This window comes from Nestor notabilis, unplaced genomic scaffold (assembly GCF_000696875.1).
Source record: "Nestor notabilis isolate BGI_N333 unplaced genomic scaffold, ASM69687v1 scaffold1970, whole genome shotgun sequence".
NCBI classification, from domain to species: domain Eukaryota; kingdom Metazoa; phylum Chordata; class Aves; order Psittaciformes; family Psittacidae; genus Nestor; species Nestor notabilis.
In genome coordinates this window covers 2,952-14,034 of record NW_009911402.1, presented here as the reverse complement: position 1 = coordinate 14,034, position 11,083 = coordinate 2,952, and the positions used below count along the sequence as shown (strand labels likewise).

Below are 11,083 nucleotides of genomic sequence, written 5' to 3'. Positions count from 1 at the left end.
CTGGCGCCAGCGCAGGGCTGCTCCAGCCCTCGCAGCAGCTCCGGGGCCTCCTCGGGCCTCGCTCCAGCAGCTCCACGTCCCTCTTGTGCTGCTGCCCCAGAGCTGGACCAGGGCTGCGGGGGGGGTCTCCCCAGAGCACAGCAGAGGGGCAGGATCCCCTCCCTGAGCTGCTGCTCACGCTCTGGGGGTGCACCCAGCACACGGGGGGGTTCTGGGCTCAAGCACACACTGAAGCTGGGTCATGGGGAGCTCCTTGTCACCCAGCACCCCCAAGTCCTTCTCCTCAGGGCTCCATCAATGCATTCTCAGCCCTGCCTGTGTTTGTGCTGGGGATTGTCCCAACCAAGGCCAGGACCTTGCACTTGTCCTTGTTGAACTTTGTGAGTTCACGATGACGTGATGGAGCAAGGGCAGTGCGAAGATCTGCAGACACTTGGAAGCTCTGAAAGTGTTTAGGAATAAAACGTGATGTAATCAGTCAAGGGGGGAGCTGAGAGCATCCGTTTATCCTCTTTGTTTACATGAAACTGGGAGCACTTACCTAACCTCTGTGGAAACAGGGGTTATCTGGGAGTGCTGAGTATGTTGACTTACCAACCTGCTGCTCTTGGTGTCTGTTTATATAAGGCTCTGCCCCAGTCTTGGTTGTTTTGCTATTTGATGGTTCATTAGCAACATCCTTGGCTACTCTGTTGTTTAAATGTCACTTTGGTAGCTTGTAAGTTGCTCCCAGACATAACTCTTAGTAAGCTCCTGTTTGTAGGCATCAATTTCCTTGCTGGGAATGCTCCATCTCGTTCCTAGTAAGAAGGAAACCTGCCATAAATCAGCCACGCACCTCCTGTCATCGAGGCTGAGCAAGGATGTCGAGTAATGGCTTGAGAAAGCCTCGTTTTAAAGTGTGTGAGCACTTTGACATGGTGTTTGGTGTTACTCAGAGCTGTGGTTCCCATTGCCATGAAGCTGCTCCCGTTAAATAAAAGCATTCAGCATCGTGATGAAACATTAAATACAGCCAGACATGACAAGAATAGGCCAGGAGGCCTCTGAACATGTTCTGCTGGCGAATTACTATTTGATCTATGACTTTGGGTCGTCTCAGAGTAAACAGTATTAAATAAGGGGGCTGCTGGCAGGTCAGATTGCATCGTCTTGAGCTCACCCCAATTCCTCATGGAAAACAGCCTTTCCACTTTAAAATTCCTCTCTGGAGCATATCAGCCAATCTGACGTCTCCATCCCACAGCCTTAATTTTGCTGTGGAGGAAGTGCCTTGGTGGTAGGCTTGGGAAAGCCAGCGCTTTATCTGCGAGGTCTGGCTGGGCTCCAGACGTGCCATCCCAGCATTCCCTGGAGAAATCCCTTTACATCCCTGCTGCAATTCCTCACCCTCCAGTAGCTGCCCAACCTCAGTGGGTAATTTCTTCCAGATACCACGTGAAGAATCCTTTGATGTCCGTGCCCAAAGCACGTCCCTGGACGGTGGGAGAGGGGTCAGTGGTCAGAATCATCATCTTCCAGATGGCAAAGCACTTGTTCCCTGCACATCCAGATCTGATTTTCCACCTCTTTCACTCAGCAGCGTATTAATCCGTTTTCATTAATCATGCAGTGTCAAGGCACTAATTTGTACAAGCTGGTTTCCCCCCATCCTTGGGCAGCAGCCTGCTCCTGCCTCCTTGTGCAGTAAAGCTGGGCCACTTGGTCACGTTTGCTAAAGACCAAGTGGCCAACACTGCGTCGATGTGGTCCCGCCTGACTTTGTTTATTAAGGAAAAGCAGGAGGGGAGCGTTGCTATTTTCTCTGTTTAAGGCTGGCAGAAATCCAGGAGTGAGGAAAGCCAATGGGTCCAGGAGCCTGAGGAGCTGCCTGTAATGTTAAAGAGCTACCGGAGGGTGGGGGAGAAGGAGCCTTTTCTCCTCGTCTTCTTTCTGTAGCTCCTCAGGCTATAGAAAAGCAGATAATGAGGTGTTTGTGCCCTTGGCTGGACCCTGCTCAGCGCTGTGACTTTGCTGTTTTACATCCCTCTTGCTGGTGAAACCCACATTAAGCCTGAATATTCCCATGCTGCATCCAAATCCGGTTTGCATCTCAGTGTTGCAGCTGCTCCTCCGCTTTCTCCCTGCAGTTTCCCAGCTGCTCTCCCATAGAGAGCTGTGACTGTGCTTTCCCCTTGGAGATCACTAGGTTGGATCCCCAAGCTCTCGCCTTCTCCAGCCTTCCCAAGCCTTCCTTGTTTGTCCACTGGAGCACGTGTTGTCACATGTACACACAGTGTCCAAATGTGTGAGTGTGACCTTTCTGCTCCTGCTGTCCCTAAAACAGTGAGCACAAATGCCTCTTCCTAAATGCCCCTTGCCCAGAGAAGCTGTGGCTGCCCCATCCCTGGCAGTGTTCAAGGCCAGCTTGGACACAGGGGCTTGGAACAACCTGCTCTAGTGGAAGGTGTCCCTGCCCGTGGCAGGGGTTGGAACTGGATGAACTTTAAACTCCCTTCAACCCAAACCAGTCTGGGGTTCTATGATAAACCATTTGTGAGTTGTTTGGAACTGCCTGAGTATCAGGACAAATAACCTGTGTGGTCTGGGGGGTAGCTGGTAAACCTCTTTATATCTTCACACCCATCATTCCCTAGAGCAGATCTGGGTGTAAATCCATCCTTCCCACATTTTGAGGGGCTTGGATAGGGCCCATGAAGCCGTCTGAGATCATACAGTGGTAGTTTTGGTTTTTCAAGGGTGAGGAAAGCACCTGGCTCCTGTTTGATGGGCCATGGAGTCAGTGTGCAGCTTGGTAAGTGCAGTCACCATACAGATGCAGCTGTGGACAGCCAGGATCAGCACACAGCAGCCCCGTGCCCTCTGCAGCGTGTCCATGCTTCCCCTCATCTCTCTGGCGCCGCTTGTATTTCATCAGCTGCTTGGTTCCTGAGCTCTGGAATCTAGAGGACGTTTTCATGAATTAAAGTCACATTGGGGTTTTTTCCTGTCTAAACAGGGAAATGATAAAGGAGTTGAAGGTGACTTTGTGTGTTGGTTGTGCTCTGTTTTGCTGACACGGAGTGTGAATCTCTTCCCCCGCATTTATACCCTGTAATCTCTTGAATCTGGTTAGTGCTGTGACACGTCGCTGAGTGCTGGAGAGCAAAGCCCTTCTCTTGGCTCTGTCTCTGCAGGTGGCCTGTGCATATCCGAGAATGAACGCAGGGTGGTTTCCAAGGAAGCCTGGGAGAAACTCAAGCAGTATTTTCCAAAGGCCCCTGAATTCCCAAATAACAAAGAGTGCTGTTCCCAGTGCAAGGTATTTGCCAGACAACATTCCCCTCCTGTTGACTGTAAATACACGGTCGTGTTTCTGGTTTGGATGTGACCCAGAAGGTAATGTCACATTTAACAGCAGTGAGGAGCTGAAGCTCTGCTGTTATTAACTGTTTTGTGCAGATCTTGGAGCGTGAAGGGGAGGAGAACGAAGCTCTGCATAAGATGATGGCCAGCGAGCAGAAGACTTCTCTCCAGAACCTGTTTCATGATAAATGCAGACCTTGCCTGGGCAGCTGGCCTCAGGTACGGGGAGGAAGGCGACCAGCACAACATAGCAGGGCTTGGGGGAGGGTTTTAAGTGCTTTTATTCCTTCTCCTAAGAGAATCTGTTTCGCCTATGAGAGAGGCTGCCTGATACCCGCGAGCCAGCGGAGCTCACACGTGAGCTGTGCCGAGGTGTGATTTCCCCATCAGCTGTGCTGGCGCAGAGCCCTGCTGAAGCTCCACGAGCTGCTCTCCTGTGCCAGCGGGGCTGTGGCTGGCCCACACTCAGCCAGATAAGCACCATCAATATTGCTGCTGTGGTTACATCCGCCCCTGGAAGGACTGAATTGATGTGGCTGTGCCCGTGGAGGCGGCTCTCCACCGCTCTCCGTCTGCCTTCCTGTGCAGGCCACATTCTGCTGCTGGTCAGACAGAATTCACGTGGGCTCCAGCACCCTCCTGCATCCCAACAGCTATGGGGAGCTTCCCTAAAAGCTGCAGTGCTGTAAATAGAAGTGATGGTGCTGCAGGAACAAGTCTTCCTATGGAGCCAGACTGGGAGAGCTGGGCTGGTTCAGCTTGGAGAAGAGAAGGCTCCTTAACGGGAGCCTTAGAGAAGCTCCAGAGCCTAAAGGGGCTCCAGGAAACCTGGAGAGGGGCTTTGGACAAGGGCCTGTAAGGACAGGACAAGGGGAATGGCTTGAACCTGCCAGAGGGGAGCTTGGGATGAGCTGTGAGGCAGAAGCTCTTCCCTGTGAGGGTGCTGAGGCGCTGGCACAGGGTGCCCAGAGAAGCTGTGGCTGCCCCATCCCTGGCAGTGTTCAAGGCCAGCTTGGACACAGGGGCTTGGAGCAACCTGCTCTAGTGGACGGTGTCCCTGCCCGTGGTGGGGTTGGGAGTGAAGGAGCTTTAAAGTCCCTTCAACTCAAACCACTCTGTGGTTCTAAGACCTCTCAGACAAGCCTGGAGCTCTCCAGGGCTTTGAGGCAGCTCTAAAGACGTGGCACAAGCCATTGGCTCCACGCCTTGGCTCCACGACATCTCACAGCGCTGATTAATGATTGACACTGAGATCCTGCCAAGGTGCTTTGGCAGGTGCCTCCGTGGCTCCGACATGAGAGGGCATTTTGCTGCTCTGGGTGTCTTCTCCAGCCAGGAATTAATACCGAGGTCAGTATAGATCCGTGTCTCAGAACTGGGGAACCTCAGAAGGATTTAAATGGGAAGCACCGAGCTGGAGAGGTGCCAGGTCCTAGGGGTGGTGTTTAAGGGTTGGATCTGCTTTTGGAGCTGGAGTAGGTGGTGGAAAGCTGGAGCACATCACCACGGGTCAGCTCAGAATAGGAGGGTCTCTCCAGGCAGTGGGGCTATATCCTCTTCTGCCTTTGAATTTCTCGAGGGAGCCTGATATAGAAGAGCTGAGGATCTTTCCTTCAAGCTTTTTGAGTTTTCCTGCTCCAAAACAGTTGAGGTTTGGGGAGGAAAATAAGCAGAGTGGTTTAATCTAGAGGAGGAGAAGGGAGATTAAAACATATCGGAGGTGCAGAGGAGTGTCTGCTTTAGTCCCTGAGAACATGGTCTGTGGCGTCTTAGCTGCTGCAGTGGAAGTGCCTGTGTCCTGCTGTGAATTAGAGGTAATTGGATCTAAAGCTAAACTAACCCTGCAATAAACACCAGATTAGTAATGTAAGTGCTTAGTACTTGATCCCAAATTATTTAACTTGGCTTTCCCAGCGCGCTCGGATGGAGTTGTCATGGTGAAGCCACTGAGGGCTGGAGGAGAATGAGCACTGCAGAAAGCACTGAGCAGTCATTGCCTCTCTGTTGTGGGATTAATTAACAAAAGAGCCTTTTTTCCCCCTTCTTTTCACCTCCAGGAGACAGATGAGCTGTACATCGTTTCGCAGTTCTTTGTAGAAGAGTGGAGGAAATTTGTCAGGTAACTTGGCTGGAGGTTTTTGGTGCTTTTTATTCCTGTCAATGGGTTTTGCTTTCAAGTCCTGGTGTGGTGAGTAGTTACCTGCAGTTTGCCTGTGTGGGAACAAGGAAGCTGCTTTTTGCAGGCTTGGATTAGTTGTAATACGTTGTAAGGAACCTGAATTTCCTTGTTTATCGTGTCTCAACCAGATGGTGGGATTAGATGGGAACCTGATTAGTTTGTTCATCTGTCTGGAGCTGTATCCCAGGCAGAGGTCACTGCTCAGTCCTGCTTCCACAGGCTGCTGCTGCTGGAGATGGAAATCTCTGCTTGATAGGAGAGTAATTTTGCAACTCACAGGAACACAGATCTGATTTCCTTGTCTGTAGTGCTTTCATGTTCCCAGCTGGAATGCCTTCTGTTAATACTCACCTCTGATTTCTTCCTGGCCGCCTGCAGAGCTGTGGGGTTTGTGGGATAACCTGAACCGCGCTTTGCAAACCGCTTCCCTTTCCCTGCACAGGAGGCCAACGCGCTGCAGCCCCGTGTCCTCGGTAGGGAACAGCGCTCTCCTCTGCCCCCACGGAGGCCTCATGTTCACCTACGCTTCCATGACCAAAGAAGACTCCAAACTGTGAGTTTCTTCTCTTCATGTGGGTGCCTTTGAAGGGTGCTGTCATCGTGGGGAACATTCCGGAGCCGTGCTGAGCTGCACCAACACGAGGAGCAAATGCTTGTCCATGAAGAAAATTAACACATGAGCTTGCTCAGGCCCACCTAAATTGTCAGGCAAGACCTAAATTGTCAGAGCATGCTGGGTCAGGAAATAAAAAGAGCTTACTTCAGCTTGGCTGGTTCCTAACAATCAACTCCCCTGAATTTGACCAGGGCATAGGAACATCCGGCTTCCTCACGCTTTGCTTTCCATGGGGCTTGCCCCCTGGAGCACTGGACCCTGGGCTGGAGTTCACGCTCCGTAGCATTGCTTCTGCAGTGATGCAGCACTAGAAGTAGCAGATCTTCCCCTCCTCTCCTCCTCCTTGTCCATCCTCCCCCTGGCGTGGCTGGAGCAGAGCAGCATCACTAATAACACGCTGCTGTTTCCTTGTTATCTTGGGCATTCAGGCCCTCGTGTGTAGCTGGAGTTTGGGATTGATTTTTGGAGCTTTTCTTTCCTTAACAAGACTAAAAAGAACAGGGCAGGCTGTTGGGGAGCTCGGGGCTTGGCTTTTCCATGTCATAAAGCACGTTCTTGTTCCTTTGCACAGTATAGCTCTGATATGGCCCAGCGAGTGGGAGAGGATTCAAAAACTCTTTGTTGTGGATCACGTCATCAAAATCACCCGGACAGCAGCGCCCGGGGCAGACCCCGAGGGTGCCCTCTACACCTCTGAGCCCCGTGAGTGCATGTTCTGCTGCTCCCTGTGCTCTGGTCTATGCCAACTCCCTGGGCAATGGGCTAAAGGCTCAGCTCACAGGGGATGGGTGGTAAACACGGAGCTTGGTGGATGCTCTGGGTTATTGGGCTGGTATCTCCAAGGAGCTGAAGCCATGAAATGCATTTTATCTTTGTGCCTCCCCAGAGCTCTGTCCGGAGTGCAGGGAAGGGCTTTTGTGCCAGCAGCAGCGGGACTTGCGTGAGTACACCCAGGCAACCATCTACATCCATAAAGTGGTGGATAATAAGAAGGTACGGGCTCTCCTTGCTCCTTCTGGCTCTGTTTCACTGAACAGAAACTGTGCTGAGCATCCAGAGAAGGATCCAGATGTGGCACAAGCCGGCTGCCATGGCCTGCTGTGTCCCCACGGGGTTGGGACCTGCTGGGAGGGACACTGGTGGTGGTGGGCTGCTCTCTGCAGGCAGGAACCACCCAGCTCTGCCGCTCCTATCGCTTTGGCACAAATAGCAGATGGGAAAACTCTGTCTGTAGCTGCTCTGACAGTTTGGCCTCCTCCAGGTTTCCTTTTGCCAAACCGACTCCTTTGCGTTTACTGAGTTATCTTCACAGATGTGTCCAGCTTGGGTTATTTTAAGCAATGTGTAACTATTTCTGTCTTCATAATGGTCTTCCCAGGCTCTACCTGTTCTCCTCCCCCTCCAATATTTGTCATTTCCTTTCCTGGTTGCTTAAGTGACGTTTATTCCTAGACAGAAATGAACTCTTAACCTCCGTGCTGAGGAAGTAGCAGCAAAGGTGGAGATGGGTTTCAGGATCCCTTATGAAGCTGTGAACTATATCTCTGCTTTGCTGGGGTCTATAAGGATCAGCATCGGGTCTAGAATTGGCTTTACATGCACCCAAAAGCTGGTTACAGTAAGTCTCCCTCCTTAGGGCTTAGTTTGTGCTTTAAGGGGGAACTCAAGGCTCGTGGGCAAGCTCAGTGAAGATGTTCCCTGCACCTTCGCAGCATGGGGTAGGGTTTTTGCCTCTACATCCCTGCCAGTGTAAGGGAGGAGCTGGAGCCTGGAGACCTGCAGGTTGGTGGAGGCTGGATGGGTTTCTGCTGTGGTTTTGAGATGTAGAACACACAGCACAGTCTTGAGCCTTTCAATACCTTAAGGAGGCTGACAGGAAACCTGGAGAGGGGCTTTGGACAAGGGCCGGAAGGGACAGGACAAGGGGGATGGCTTTAACCTGCCAGAGGGGAGATTGAGATGAGCTCTTGGGCAGAAGCTCTTCCCTGTGAGGGTGCTGAGGCGCTGGCACAGGGTGCCCAGAGAAGCTGTGGCTGCCCCATCCCTGGCAGTGTTCAAGGCCAGGTTGGACACAGGGGCTTGGAGTAACCTGCTCTAGTGGAAGGTGTCCCTGCCCGGGGCAGGGGGTTGGAGCTGGATAATCCTTAAGGTCCCTTCAACCCAAACCACTCTGTGATTCCATGATTCATCAGCTATGGGTTTTCAGCCTGGCTCAAGGCTGCATCTTGGCTCTGGTGCAGAGGAGGATTGGTTGGTTGGTTGATTGTTTTTTTCCCCTGGTGCTGGACAGGACCATGCTCACACGTGGGGCTGGCAAACAACAGGCAGCTTTTCTTTGCTGAGCAGCTGGAGTTGGAGAGAAGGGAGGAAAGTTCTGCAAGAGCAGAGCCAGGCAGCGCTTCCATCCCATTGCTGGTGCTCAGCCGTGTAAAATAAGTGCAGAGCAGCACTGCTGGAATCCAGAGCGCTCTGGGGAGGCTGTGGTTGCTGCTGGATGTTTGGGAACTGGGATTGCATCGTTAGTTGTAAATACATTGATGGAGAAGTGAGCTCTCAGACTCCAGGATGGAACACACCATCTCCCGGGCTCCTGCAATCCCCAGCTCCAGCCAAAGCTTGGATGGGAATTCTCATCTGGCAGATCCATGCCTCCTGGAGTGACCTACACAGAACTGAGCAGCTTCTTGATTTATATGTTTGTGTGAATTATTTAGATTTCATTTACTTATAACCTCCAGACCCATAAATAATGGTGCTGAGTGCCTCTGTGGGTCTGCTGCAGGGATGGATGAGTGTCTGATTGTGGATAATACTCCTTTCTCTGTGTTAGGGCTTTCGTAATACACTCAGATGAACCAGAGAGGCAGCCAGCTAATGGCAAAGAAATCAGTCCAGGCCCCTGGAGGCTTTCCCTTTGCCTGGAGAGGAGGGAAGGTTCTGAGCTGCAGGAAGCACCTGCAGTTCAATAGAGAAGCTTGTTCCGAATCCCCCCATGGTTCAGTGCAGCTGGAGAGGGGTGGAGAAGACTTTGCAGAGCACGTGGAGCAGCTCCCGGGTTGTTCCTGCTCTGTTTCAGCTCCTCGGGTCGAGGTGGCATCCCGGAGGTGTCCTGGGATATGACAGACTTTGGGATGATGCTGTCGGGTTAGTTACAGAGAATGGTTTTTATGACTTCAGGTAATGAAGGACGCTGCTCCGGAGCTGAACGTGAGCAGCTCAGAAGCTGAAGAGGAAAGGGAGGAAAACAAGCCAGAGGGGGAGCAAGACCCAGATTTTAACCAGGTAGAGATCAAGACTACCTCCAGGTTCCTTGGATTGTGCATCGTCCCCTCGAGTCAGCATGGTGGGATAGCCCCCTCCTCCTCCCTTAACCACGAGCAGGCCAAAACAAGTGTCTAAAACTGTCATTTGAAGGGTGGCACCTTCACGTTGTTTTGGAGGGAGCAGATGGTGACTCTTGTGCTTGGCTGGTGACCACCCTGCACTAGTGTAGGAGCAGGAACTGAGGTTTCAAGGCAAATCCTTTGCTCCTCTTGATCCTTGCACGCTTCAGTTCGCTTTCCAAGGGGCTTTGCAGCACTCTGTGCCTTCCCTCGCATGACCATCTCGCCCAAAACACAGGCTGGGGCATGGGGAGGTTGTGTTTTTCCCACTAATCCCAAACTTGGGCTCCTGATACTTTGATTCTCGTCCCTCTTGCTCCTAGACCAATGGTGGGGCGAAGCGCCAGAAGATCTCCCACCAGAGCTACATCCCTTACCAAAAACAAGGCATCCGGCGAAGCACCCGGCACCGCAAAGTCAGAGGGGAGAAAGCACTGCTCGTTTCTGCTAACCAGACACTGAAAGAGCTGAAAATCCAGGTAAGGTGGTTTTCCTCCATGGAACAGAGGAGGAAAACACAGCATCGGGACTGGAGGGAGTGGAGGGATGGAGCATGAAGCCCTGCGGGGCATGGAAAGGCGCGTGTTGCTCTGGTGGACGTGTTCTTGTGCAGCTCAGCAGTGTGGTGTTTCCCTCAGCACCCAGTCAGCCTGTCTCATTGTGTTGGCACAGATCATGCATGCATTTTCAGTTGCTCCCTTCGACCAGAACTTGTCCATCGACGGGAAGATGCTGAGCGACGACACGGCGACACTGGGCAGCCTGGGAGTCATCCCCGAGTCTGTCATCTTGTTAAAGGTAACGTTGGGCTGGGGGCTGCTCGAATCGAGCCAGGTAACACAGAGAATTGGTCTGGGGTTTTGTACAACCAAAGGGAAACACCTTGTGGTGCGTGTGGAAACTGCTGGGGGATAGATGTGCCCACCCGTGGCTGCTCGGTGGCTTGATTTCATGAGTTCCTTCTTCTCAGAGGAGGAAAATCCTCTTTGTGTTAGCTTGTTTGTTTAAAGAGCATCTGTTAGGTGGCCTTTGCTGCTGAGCTGTGTGTGTCCCAGCCCAAAATATGGCTAAATTAGGGAGTGAGTCCTCCCTTCTTGTTTCCAGATGGTGTTTGGGCAAGAGACCTGTTCCCTGCTTCCCTCTGAGCAGGGCTGTGAGCATCCACATGAGGTTGATTCCTCATTAATCCCCTGCTCCACTTTATTTTCCAGGCTGATGAACCCATTGCAGATTATGCAGCGATGGATGACGTTATGCAAGGTGAGGGGTGGGGGACCCCTTGGAAGGTTTGGTGTTCAGGGAAGGCACCTCACCACCGTGATTAGGGGAGAAGGGTTGGTGGGAAAGGGTTGCGTGGGTTTGGGTTGAAAGTGGAGGTGCTGAAGCTCTGATTTGCAACGTTCAGACAATCCCCAGCACAAACACAGGGTGGGGGAGAATGCACTGAGAGCAGCCTGGGGAGAAGGACTTGGGGGTGTTGGGTGATGAGAAGCTCCCCATGACCCGGCTTCAGTGTGTGCTTGAGCCCAGAACCCCCCCGTGTGCTGGGTGCACCCCCAG

At 52.3% G+C, this 11,083-nt stretch overlaps 1 protein-coding gene across 1 annotated transcript in view; it reads left to right on the top strand.

The window, feature by feature from the left end:
• The window catches only part of USP48 (ubiquitin specific peptidase 48), a 31,221-nt gene that overhangs the window by 19,306 nt on the left and 832 nt on the right, over window positions 1–11,083 (top strand). Inside the window, exons 15-24 of the mRNA XM_010014440.1 lie at window positions 3,177–3,301; window positions 3,442–3,564; window positions 5,403–5,464; window positions 5,967–6,077; window positions 6,712–6,842; window positions 7,027–7,133; window positions 9,318–9,422; window positions 9,847–10,002; window positions 10,196–10,321; window positions 10,735–10,783. Of these exons, the coding sequence (XP_010012742.1) occupies window positions 3,177–3,301; window positions 3,442–3,564; window positions 5,403–5,464; window positions 5,967–6,077; window positions 6,712–6,842; window positions 7,027–7,133; window positions 9,318–9,422; window positions 9,847–10,002; window positions 10,196–10,321; window positions 10,735–10,783 (1,095 nt within the window). The remainder of the gene's footprint in view (window positions 1–3,176; window positions 3,302–3,441; window positions 3,565–5,402; window positions 5,465–5,966; window positions 6,078–6,711; window positions 6,843–7,026; window positions 7,134–9,317; window positions 9,423–9,846; window positions 10,003–10,195; window positions 10,322–10,734; window positions 10,784–11,083) is intronic.